The sequence below is a fragment of the Tursiops truncatus genome, chromosome 15, assembly GCF_011762595.2.
Source record: "Tursiops truncatus isolate mTurTru1 chromosome 15, mTurTru1.mat.Y, whole genome shotgun sequence".
NCBI classification, from domain to species: domain Eukaryota; kingdom Metazoa; phylum Chordata; class Mammalia; order Artiodactyla; family Delphinidae; genus Tursiops; species Tursiops truncatus.
Genome location: NC_047048.1, coordinates 59,867,590 through 59,880,034, shown reverse-complemented (window position 1 = coordinate 59,880,034; position 12,445 = coordinate 59,867,590). Strand labels below are relative to the sequence as shown.

At 38.2% G+C, this 12,445-nt stretch overlaps 1 protein-coding gene across 4 annotated transcripts in view; it reads right to left on the bottom strand.

The window, feature by feature from the left end:
- The window catches only part of TPX2 (TPX2 microtubule nucleation factor), a 58,044-nt gene that overhangs the window by 20,634 nt on the left and 24,965 nt on the right, over window positions 1-12,445 (bottom strand). For all 4 annotated transcript variants that reach the window (XM_073792849.1, XM_019950906.3, XM_019950905.3 and 1 more), the window contains 5 exons: window positions 6,119-6,247; window positions 5,098-5,226; window positions 3,222-3,343; window positions 2,106-2,257; window positions 501-672 (listed from right to left, as the gene is read on the bottom strand). In XM_073792849.1, the coding sequence (XP_073648950.1) occupies window positions 501-672; window positions 2,106-2,257; window positions 3,222-3,343; window positions 5,098-5,226; window positions 6,119-6,247 (704 nt within the window). The remainder of the gene's footprint in view (window positions 1-500; window positions 673-2,105; window positions 2,258-3,221; window positions 3,344-5,097; window positions 5,227-6,118; window positions 6,248-12,445) is intronic.

The following is a 12,445-nucleotide window of genomic DNA, read 5'->3' as shown; positions in this document are numbered from 1 at the left end:
GTAATGACCTATTTGTTTATCTGTCTCACTGAATTAGAAACTTGATATTGAGTAGCACCAAGTCCGTTTTGCTCACTTCTATACTCCCTACACCACACAGAGTGTCTGCTTTGTAGTGGTAAAACATTTATTGAATTGCTGAACAAAAAGCACACAACCTTAAGTGAATGGAATGCTTTCATTTTCTGTAGGTGAGTAAATGCACACTGACACATGGTAAAGATAGCCTTGATGTGTAATGACATCTCAGGTTAACTTAATTCCCCTTGGCCAATTATTGATCAGGAGGATCGAGGTGGTTGATGGGTATAAGTGGACAGATAGCTGGGTGGTTTGAGAAATGCTCAACTATGTATACATTTGTTGTCTGCATACAGGCACATGCCATGCTTTAGTTCAAAAGTGAGGATTTCAACTAAAGGCAAATTTGCACCTAAGATGTAAGGAAAGGGAATTCTAGGGGAGGCTCCAGCCAGGTATGATACTGGAAAGAAACTTACTAATATCATCCTTCTTGCTCCTCAAGTGATATCTGTTAGGGGTTCGTTTATGGAAGGCTTCGACCTGCTGTGCAAGGGGCACATACGTAGAAGCCGTCTCACCAAATGTTCTTTTCTTTCCCTGGGACAGGTTGAAAGGCATAACAATGGTGCATCCCTTAGTCACTCGGGCCTGAAAAGAAAGAAGTTGTTCCCCAAATGAAGTGTTATGGAAGAGCTCAGATCTACCACAAGCCACAGACTCAGTACAGAGGATCAAAAGAAAAAGGGTCGGGGCTTCCCCTGGTGGCGCAGTCGTTGAGAGTCCGCCTGCCGATGCAGGGGACACGGGTTCATGCCCCGGTCTGGGAAGATCCCACATGCCGCGGAGCGGCTAGGTCCGTGAGCCATGGCCGCTGAGCCTGCACGTCCAGAGCCTGTGCTCCACAACGGGAGAGGCCACAACAGTGAGAGGCCCGTGTACCGCAAAAAAAACAAAAAAAGAAAGAAAGAAAAAGGGCCTGTGTAAAGCCAAGATTATTATTCTTCTTAAGTTGTCAGTCCTTGAGCAAGGGTTATAAACAGTCTATTCCCATCTTTTAAAAAGGGGAAGAGGGGAATTCCCTGACGGCCCAGTGGTTAGGACTCTGTGCTTCCACTGCCGGAGGCGCAGGTTCAATACCTGGTTGGGGAACTAAGATCCCACAAGCCACACAGCGTGGCCAAAAAAATTAAAAAATAACAATAAAATGAAAAGGGGGAGAAAGCATCTAGAACTTAACAAATTATCTGTTCTGGAAGAGTACATAAGGTGATTTTTCCCAAGCATGTTAATGTTTTGAAGCAATCAAGAGCAAGTTTTCTTAGAAGTGAAAAAAGCTGCAAAGGTATCCCATCCCCAGTCCCATTTAAAAATTTTTAATTGGGCTTCTGGACCTGAATCAGGTCAGGCAGCTGCCTGAATCAAATTCTCTCCACACATCCTACCAAAAACTGACTGATGAAGAAGCCTACTCTTTGGGTCATTAATTTTGATAAAATTGGTCTCTGATTGGAAACAAAACTCTTCAAGGACTTACGTCCCAAAGGAAGAAGCACAACCCCAGGATTTAAGATTGCAAAGGACTGACTTCAGCAAGTCATGATGGTGACTGCAAATGCAAGGAGAATTTCTTAGTGCTAGGATTTTTATTTAGGATTGTTACTGTTTTTGTTAGCGCTCTGGTAACAAAACTGGATTTGAGTGGTCTGCCCCAATCCCATTTTCCCCATAAACCCTGTTATATTTTGCACACAATTTTGCAGACACAAGATTTTTTCAAAAATTTTGTTATAGCACAAGCTGTAACAAGCCTGTACCTACAATTTGCCACACATAATTCTATGTGTTTTGTGTACATTCTCAATTCAGTTTTCACAGCAACTTGATAAGATGCTTCCCAGAGACATAGAGTGATTTGTCCAAGATTACACAGCTAACAGGGGCAAAGTGAGGATTCAGACCTATCTTAACTCAAAAACATATGCTCCTCTCAATTATATTATTGTAACTAAGTGACCACAAATATTACACCAGAATCCTCACTGAATTATTAACAAGAATATTAATTTAGTCTATCAACTTACAGGAGACGGAGGATGCTTTCGCAGTTCAGATGTAAAGTTCACTTCCTTATACTCCTCCTGGTTCTTAGGATGTTGTTTGATTCGCTCATCTGTGAGGAAGTGGAAGTCAACTGATTTGGTTACCTGGCTCACTGATTTCTTCACAGGGAGCCCTGAGTGAGGAGCAGAGTAAAACACACAGATAACACTAAGAATAGAGAACATAAAGTAAGTCCCCTTTTATCCAGTCCTTTTGGTATTTCTATTACCATGGATCTAACTTTGTTTACTCTCTACATATAAGCCAACACTTGAAACAGTCCTCAGGGACACCAATATATGTGCCTTATTCATTTAGTACTATTGGGTTTGAGGCCTTTCGGTCAGAGGCAAACTGTTATAAGGTAGCACAGGGGAGAAGAATCCCACCTCCCAGTTGTGGTCATAGCTCTGGAGACAGAGAAACTGGAATACTTTTGATAGGAAAAGCTATGAATTGACTTTAAAAGCACTTAACTAAGCATCTCTAAGAGGGATACCCTATAAACTCCAGAGATGCTTTTCAACCCAGTAAGCAGAGCTTCACAGCTTTGACTCCACCAATGATAATTATGCTAAAGCAAAGCAGAACTCTGATCCCTTCAGCTCTCTCAGGTATACTTTCCTCCATAACTACAACTGGATTCACTCAGCTGTCTTTTCCTCTGACTAGGATAAAATGGGAAGACAACAAAAAGCTGGTCTGCCCAATTGCTCTATCTTCTGTCTCAATCCTAGTTCCTTCTTATTCTAATACAAAGAAAAAGAATTAGGAGAAAAAAGGAGGGAGGAATTAACTCCACTTAGAGAAATGAGGTAAGGACTCATGGAAAAAGGCCTCAAAAGATGGGTGTGACTTCTTCAGTTAGAGATGGAGAGGAACAGCATGCTCTAAGAAAGGACCAACATATGTAAAATGTTCTAGGGAATGATCACTGGGATATGAATGGTACCCATGTCCAGGTTTCTAAATAAACACATCTTTTAATGCTGACTACTGACCAAGAAAGACTTTTGTGCTTTAGAGACTTCAAAAACCCTACCAAGATTATGAGAAGCACCCCCTCATAAATCAGACTCAATCAGAACCAAGCTGACCTGCTCCTGCAAGAGCAAATTTTTTGAATTCTTCATTCTTCTTCCGCATCTCTACCACCTCTTGCTGCATTTTCATTCTCTTCTCCAACTCTTGCTCCTCAGTACTTTTTAGAATCTTCTGCCTAAAAGGCAAATCAGTAAAGGAGATGAGAGAGGAGAGGAGAGGAGAAAGTGACTCAGTGGTTAAAAAAATCTAAAGGCATTATATAGATTAGATTTTTAACCTGTGATAAAATAACCATCAAAACCAAAAAGTATTACCTAATAAATTGATATTAACTTAGATAACACTATGAAAAAAAGATACAAAATTTATTCCAAAATATTGAAAAAGTTTCTGAAAAAACAGCTAAAATAGACTATAGAAGATATTATAAAATATCCACAAATTTGACTATATAATGATTAACTTTTATGCCACAAGAAAAACTAAAATACCAGTAGTAATATTTTCAACAAACATGGCAAGAGGTTAATATACATAAAATATATACTGTGATAGAGAGAACAGACTTAGGAGTAAAGCCATCCAGAATGCAAATCCCAACCCTGTTGTTTCATTTTCTGCCTATGTGATCTTGAGAAAACTATTTAACCTCTGTGAGCCTCAGTTTTCTCCAATGTAAAATGGGTAATATGGATACTTGTTCTCACAGGATACTTGTGACTATTAAATCAGATAATGTTTCTGAAATACTGGACACATAGCAAAAGTTCAATTTAAAGTAGCCATTCTTAAAACAACAATAACAATAAAATAAAGTAGCCATTCTTAGTAATGAGAACATCACTAAGACCACTTATAGATAAACAGAAAAGGAAAACAGATGATTCACCCAAGAGGAACTTTGGAAAAGATGCTTACAATAATAGTTATACAATCTTGTCAGCAAACACATAAAAATTAAAATAATCTGATGCCATCAACATATCAGTTAAATTTGAAACAATTTTTAAAGTAAAAAAAATTCAATGCAGATGAGACTACAAGGAAATAAAAATATTCATTCAAAGTTGATAGCACTGTAAATTCACACATTCATTTTGGAAATAAAATTAGCAATAAATATCAATAGCCAGAAAACTGACCATAATCTTAGATCAAGGAATTTCTCTTTCCTTATCCTGAGGAGACTAGTCAAAGAAAAGGATCTGCCTGTAAAGATGTTCATTGATTCCTTAAAATAGTGAAAAATCGGAAACAGCATTTTCAACCGGAAATAGTTAAATATAATCTGATAGAATGCTAACAATCTATCAAAAAAAGGGTAAATGTGAAGATTTTGTAGCAGTACAGAAAATAAAATAGTCTCATAGCAAGTGAATAAAGCAGAGCCCAAAGATTGCTTATACACTGATTGTAAAAATATGTATTTTACTTGAGTAAAGTCTAGAAGGGAGCTTGGCAAAATAAAAACTGTTCAATTTAGGTAGTAAGAACCTTCACTAACTTTTTCCTTCTATATTTCTTTTACGTTTGTTTTAATAGTTAATTTTTTTCAATCTGTAACACTCAAGCACCCACAAGGACATAAAACAATTTACCTTACCATGGTTACGGCTTTCAGAGTTTCCCAAGCTCCATGTGCATCAAACAGACTGTAGATGTACCCATTTGTAATTTTTTTTTTTTTTGTGGTACACAGGCCTCTCACTGTTGTGGCCTCTCCCGTCGCAGAGCACAGGCTCTGGACGCGCAGCCACGGCTCATGGGCCCAGCCGCTCCGCGGTATGTGGGATCTTCCCGGACCGGGGCACGAACCCGTGTCCCCTGCATTGGCAGGCAGACTCTCAACAACTGCGCCACCAGGGAAGCCCCCCCATTTGTAATTTTACTCTACTGACTCTAAAGCTGAAATTCAGGATAGAATCATACCTTACAGGTGGGATACAAGGCACAGTATGTCTGCCCTTGGCTTTCTCTGGGGAAGACTCATTCTTTTCAGAAGTATCTTGATGAGCACTGCCTTCTTCCTCTTCCTCTGGCTTCTTTTTATTGTGAGAACTTGAGTTGAAAAGAACAAAAAATATCCTCTCAATTCCCTACAGCATATCCTGCTCTACCCTCCTCCCCAGATCTACCACACATGACTTAAATTTTCTCATTCTTTAGGACAAAAACCATGTTTCAACAGCAAGATTCTTCCAATAGTATCATCAGATCATATATTCCAATGGCTACAATGGGTAAACTTTGAGAATGCCAATAGAAGTCAGGGTAAGAGCTGTCTGGTGATGGTTCAGGAGGGTAGGAAGAGATTCCAACTGCTCATCATCAAATGAACAAATGCCAGACAGCTAGTTGTCTCCTCAATATTTATTCTACTTTATTTCTTATTAACAGAACCCCAATTTTGCTTGGGGCAGCAATGTATGAAGGCAAAAGTATTGTACTTGCTTCAACGGTCTCTACTGCAACTAGAGGGGATCTAATTTACAGTTCAGTCAACTGAGGCATAACATAAGCGTTTCTGGAAAATACTTCACTTTCCTGATATGGGTGCTGCCCCTCTTTCTTTGCCAGACCCTTCTTCTTCTCTCAAACATGGATATGATACCTAGAGATATAGTAGCTATCTTCAGATAATGAGGCAACAAGCGCTAAGAAGAAGCTAAGAAACACAGAGCAGCCATCTTGAGCAACAAGTATGAAAAAAACCCCTAAGACTCAAAGAGATGTCATTGAACCAAAGCAAACTACTTTCAGACTTCTGTGAAGCAAATAAATCATTATTCTTTAAACCTCTCTAGTTAAATAGAGAGGTCTTATTACCTTCAGCAAAATACATTCCTAACTGATAAAAATAAGAACAAGCACCACGTATTCTGCTTGCCATTACCATAGGAGCAAACGGAGTAAAAATCTATGTCAGCAGACAGAAGCTGTGGCTACTTACACTCTCATTTTTTTGGAGGGTGGAATTTCATTGACGATTACAGGAGTAGCACATCTCTTGGCTTTCATTTGTACATGGTGTTTTTCTTTCTGTTCCAAATTCTTCTGAGCAGAGAGTCTAAGAGATCTTCTATGGTAGAAGAATTGACAAAACTTATTTGTAATGAATACATCTACTATATGTGCAAATACTCCTCAGAAATGTGAAAATATGTCAAACTACAAAGGGCTATAAAAAGTGGTATTATTTCTGCTCTAAAAAAAAAAGTGGCATTATTTCTGCTCTAAAAATCTAATACCTTCTCGTCTTACTGATCGTTTTTGAAAATTCACCATAAAATGTTGGTACTTAAGTGCATTGGTGTTTGTAAATTAGACCTCAATAGAGCTGATTTAATTTTGTAAAAGAGCACTGGCAATCACCTAGTACAACTCCCTCCTTTTGGAAGTATGAGTAAAAGTAAAAGAAGATGAGGTGACTTGACCCTGTTACACAGCTAATTGCTGTCAGACTTAAAATTAGAAATCAGATCTCCTGGAAATTTACTACCAAGTGTTTATTTTCTCCACTTTCTTTTAGCCATGGCCTCCTATTTTTGTTAAAATATATAACACATAACAAAAAGTACACAAAACAAAAATTAAGTTAAGTGATTACAAAGTGAAGACTCATGAAATCACCACATAGACTAAGAAACAAAACACTGGCAGCAGATGCTATCTTGACTTTTACAGTAATGACTACTTTTTCTTTATCATTTTACCATACAAACATGCATTCCATAAACATGGTCTGTTAGTTTGGAAAGGAAACAAAAAACGTTATGTAATAATCAGACTACTGCAAGCATTTTTTCTGTCTTGGTTTATTTTACTCAACATTATGTTTGTGAGGTTCAACCACACTGACTCACGTAGTTCGAATTCACTGACTTTCAGTGCTGTGTAACATTCATTGTAGGAACATACCATTATTTACCCAGCTTACTGTTGATTCTCACATAATGTCTCTTGATGTACACATTGCTGTTGGGTATGTTAAGTTGTAAGATTGCTAGGTCACCGATAGACATTGGTTTATCAACTAAAGTTATTTTCCAAGGTGCTTGTACCAATTTATGCTTACACTGACTAATTTACAAAGTCTACACTGCTCTACATTCTCCAAAACAGTTAGTATTGTCGGATGACTTAATTTTAATCATATAAATTGGTATAGAGTAGAAACTCATTGTGGTTTTAATTTGCTTTTCCCAGTGAGACTGAGCACCTTTTCACATGTTAACTGGCCATTTGGCCATCCTCTTTCATAAAGTGCTAGTTAAGTCTCCTGGTTGTTTTCTACTGCATTGTCAATCCTTTTCTAATTGATTAGTAGGAATTCTTTATATTCTGTGAATATGAGGCCCTTTGTAGGTTTTCAGTGTTACAAACATCTCCTCCCAATCTGAGGCTTGGCTTTTCACTCTCCTTATGGTATCATCTGATTAGACAAATATGCTCAAATACAACAACCTCCTTCCCTAAAAGCATGTCAGTGTTTTCCTGTGTGGATTCTATTTAAGAAATCTTTCCCTATTCCAAGGTCATGAAGATATTCTCCTATATTTCCTTACATGAGCTTCAGCTTTCACATTTAGATCTACAAGCCACCTTGTACTTTCTGTTTTCTATGGAGTGAGGTAGGGGCTAATTCCCATTTTGTTTTATGTGGCTATCCATTGTCCAATCATTGTTTATTGAAAGGGGAAAAATAAAAACAGCCTCTCCCCAAAGGTCTGCAGTACCACATTTGTCATATATTGTGTCCATATATGAGAGAGTAAGCTTTTATTTGATTCCATTGGTCTCATTTATCCTTGGGTAATACCACAAAGTCTTTATAATATTGCTATCTACTAGACACTTCAAAAGTATTTTGACTATTCTTGGACCTTTGCATTTCTGTATAAATTTTAGCATCAATTTATCAATGTCCAAACTGAAAACCTTTGGGATTTTTGTAGAGATTGCGTTGAATCTATACATCAGATAAGGAGATTTGACATATTTACATTACTGAGTCTCTCAAACCATGAACATGGTTATGTCCTGCCATTTATTTAGATCTTGTTTAATTTCTCTCAAGTCTTAAGATGTATTAGTATATATTCAAATTGTTATTAGATTGCATAGAGTAACTAATTTTTAAATCTTTATCATAAAGAATTTAAAACTTAGTAAAAAGTGAAGAGAATAATATAATGAACCACCAGGTACTACTCATCATTCAGCTTTAAAAATTTCAACTTATAGCCAATCACACTGTCAATTTTCCCTCCATCCACGCCTGCCTAGCTTTTGAAGCAAATCCCAAATTTCAGATCTTTCACCTGCAAATATTTTCATATCAATCTCTAAAAGTACTCATAAAAACAATTACATGGAGTAATACAGTGTGCATTTATCATGCAAATCTTCTTGCATATTATTACAAAAGGTACACAATATATAAAAATATGACTACTTGAAGGCACTGAAAAGTGACCAAAAGCAGGCAGAAAAAAGAGAAACATTTATCCATGAAAAGCAACTACAAAGGTTAAGAGTTATGAGTTAGTAGCTTTTTTGCCTGAGGGCACACCCCAAATGCGGCAGCTCCAGCAGCAGAAAACTCTAATCTCATTGGCCGTAGATAACGGAAGATAGAATTCAGGCCAGTACAGCAGCTGGAAATAGGAGGAAAGTCCCGGTAGTGAAAGAGCTACAGAAAAGGTATCACCCAAAGTCTGAGCCAAAACTCTGCACAAATTCCTATGTATTACTATATATGCTAACTATGCATGTTTAGAGGAGACTGGGGGGCCCAGTGAAAAAGCAGAAACTGGTGAGGTGTCCATCCTTAAAAGACATAAATGCACTAGGTAAGACACTGGTGAGTTCACTGGTTTTTATTTGATTCAGTGCACTCCCCAATGTGTATATAGTAGAATGGCACACAGCTAAAGTCTTACTAGCTTTAGGTATCAGAAGACAAACATTAGGGCTGGCAAAACAACTGGAAATTTAGAGGCAAAATGAGAAGCAAGAGAACCAGAGAGGATGAACACTTAAGCCTCAGTATAAACTCTACTCGGTCTTGGCTGACCACTAACATTTTCAGGCACAGGGGAGACTCCAGGGAGCCAGACTAAAAAAACAACTGTATATGCAGATATATGAATGGCCAGTAATCAAATGAAAATGTGATCAACATCATCAGTCATCAGAAAAATAAAAATTAAAAACACAATGAGGGACTTCCCTGGTGGTTCAGTGGTTAAGAATCTGCCTGCCAATGCAGGGGACACGGGTTCCAGCCTTGGTCCAGGAAGATCCCACATGCCGCGGAGCAACTAAGCCCATGTGCCACAACTACTGAGCCTGTGCTCTAGAGCCTACGAGCCACAACTACTGAGCCTGCATTCCACAACTACTGAGCCCACGCGCCTAGAGCCCATGCTCCACAACAAGAGAAGCCACCGCAATGAGAAGCCCGCACACCACAACGGAGAGTAGCCCCTGCTCATTGCAACTACAGAAAGCCTGAGCACAGCAACAAAGACCCAAAAAATAAATAAGTTTATTTTAAAAAAAATACAATGAAATATCATTAAAGAGACTGACAATACCAAGTGTTGGCCAGGATATGGAGCAACTGATACTCTCATATACTGCTAATGGGAATGTAAAATGGTACAGTCACTTTGGAAAAATTCTGTTTCTTATAAACATACACTTAGCAGTACGTCCAGCAATTTCACTCCTAGGTATTCACCCAAGAGAAACACGTCCTCACAAAAATCTATACGCAAACTACTCATAGCACCTTTATTTATAATAACCCCAAACTGGAAACAATTCATATGTCCTCAACTGGTTAATGGATAAACTGTGGTATATCCATCCAACAGAATTTATTATCAGCAATAAAAAGGAACAAAATATTAATATATGCAATGACATGAATGAATCTCAAAAGCACATGCTAAGTGAAAGAACTCAGATATAGAAGAGTACACACTATACAATTCCATTTATAAAAATATCTAGAACAGGCAAAGTTAATCTATGGTGACAGAAATCAGAACAGTGGCTGCCTCTGGGTGGGAGGTGGGAAAGTGAGAAGGCAGAAAGAACAGTAAAAGTTGAATTTAAAGGGAGAGGAATAAGGGAATGTTCTGAGGTGATGGAATTTGTTCTATGTTGGTATCGTGGTTGCATTATAGACTTGTCAAAACTAATCAGACTGTGCCCTCAAGAGCTGTACATTTTACTATATGTAAATTATACCCCAATAAAATTACTTAATTTTTTTAAAATGGACAGAGTTTCATTAAAAATTAGAAGGAAAGAAGGCAACGTACATGAAGACATGGCCATTTTGGACCACTACTTAAATTCAATATACAATGATATTATAAAGTCAAGAGAAGAACTGCTGAATGTCTTTAGGGAGAAGTTGCTAAGGGATGAGACTATAAAAATTAAAACATATATGTGGGGCTTCCCTGGTGGCGCAGTGGTTAAGAATCTGCCTGCCAATGCAGGAGACACGGGTTCAAGCCCTGGTCCGGGAAGATCCCACATGCTGCGGAGCAACTAAGCCCGTGCACCACAACTACTAAGCCTGCACTCTAGAGCCTTCGAGCCACAGCTACTGAAGCCCACATGCCTAGAGCCCGTGCTCCGCAACAAGAGAAGCCACCGCAATGAGAAGCCCATGCACTGCAAAAAAGAGTAGCCCCGCTCGCCACAACTAGAGAAAGCCCATGCACAGCAACAAAGACCCAACACAGCCAAAAATAAATAAATAAATAAATTTATTTTAAAAATATATGTGGTAAAGCAACACCTGCATGGAAAAATTATTATTATAGACTAAGGCCTTATTGACTTTTAACTATTCTGAGTCAAAGGAGTTTTAGCCATCTTTTAGCTTATCCATCAAAATCATGTGAGAAGAAAATAGTAGGAAATTTGTATGATTATCTATACCTTCCTATTCCATCTGCTCTTCTTTTCTAGATTAGGCATCCCTAGACTAAGATAAATCTGAGATCTAAGATAAATGGCACTAATGTTTTACCTCTTTATGCATTTTCATAATGCAGTCTCATTTACAAACTACTACCACATGTTATCCTATTTGGCCAGTTCTTGCAATAAGCCTGAGAGAGACGGTTATTCTCAGTAAACTAAGGTTTTGAGTAGTAGAGATACCTGCCTTTAAAACAAATGAAACAAAAACAATTCAGATCTTCTGATTCTGTGAACAGCTGGCTTTCTGTCATACCATCATTTCCCAAAAGCATTCAAAAATTCATTCAGAATGTGGGGCAATTTTAGTAATATACATATTCAAAATGCAGAAGCCAAGACACTAGCACTATCTTGGACTCTGAAGGAATCTATAGGATACTGGGTCCCTTTTCCATAGGGACTTAACAATCTAAACATGGAACAGAAACCACAGAATCAACCTGTAGCAATCTCTTAAATTTCCTGTGATAGCTGGTTGAATCTCACAGAATTTTTCAATTAAAAGGGGCTTCTTCACCAGAAAAGATTAAAATAAGCATGTATGATACCATCTTCAAAAGGTGATCCCCTTACACCAGCATGAGGGTTTGTAAAGGGTAATTTCATTACTTCTGAGCAATTGTATTATAAATACTCTGCCATTCCTCAATATTGTTGACATCAAAGTATAAAGCATTAAATAGTTCTGGAATTTATTTATTTATTTTTAAATATTTATTTGTTTATTTGGCTGCACCGGGTCTTGGTTGCGGCACTTGGGATCTTCATTGCAGCATACGGTTCTTTTAGTTGTGGTATATGGAATCTTTAGTTGTGGCATACGAACTCTTAGTTGCAGCATGTGGGATCTAGTGCCCTGGCCAGGAAACCAACCCGGGACCCCTGCATAGAGAGCGTGGAATCTTAGCCACTGGACCACCAAGGAAGTCCCCAGTCCTCGAATTTAAACTCTGTGGGTGAGTGGTAATTATTAGATGGTGAAAGTTTTTTTGGCCATGTTGTGCGGCTGGTGGAATCTAAGTTCCCCGACCAGGGATTGAACCCAGGCCATAGCAGTGAAAGTGCTGAGTCCTAACCACTGGACCACCAGGAACTCCCAAGTGAAAGTTTTTAAAAATCTAATTCAAATAATCTTTTGATTAGTGCCATCTGAAGGCAACTAATATTAAGACTAACAGCTTTGTTTTGGTTAAAAAGAGGATACTGATACAACATTCAAAGACATTGGATTTTCAGAGGTTCCTAGTGCCAAGAGTACAGCTTACCC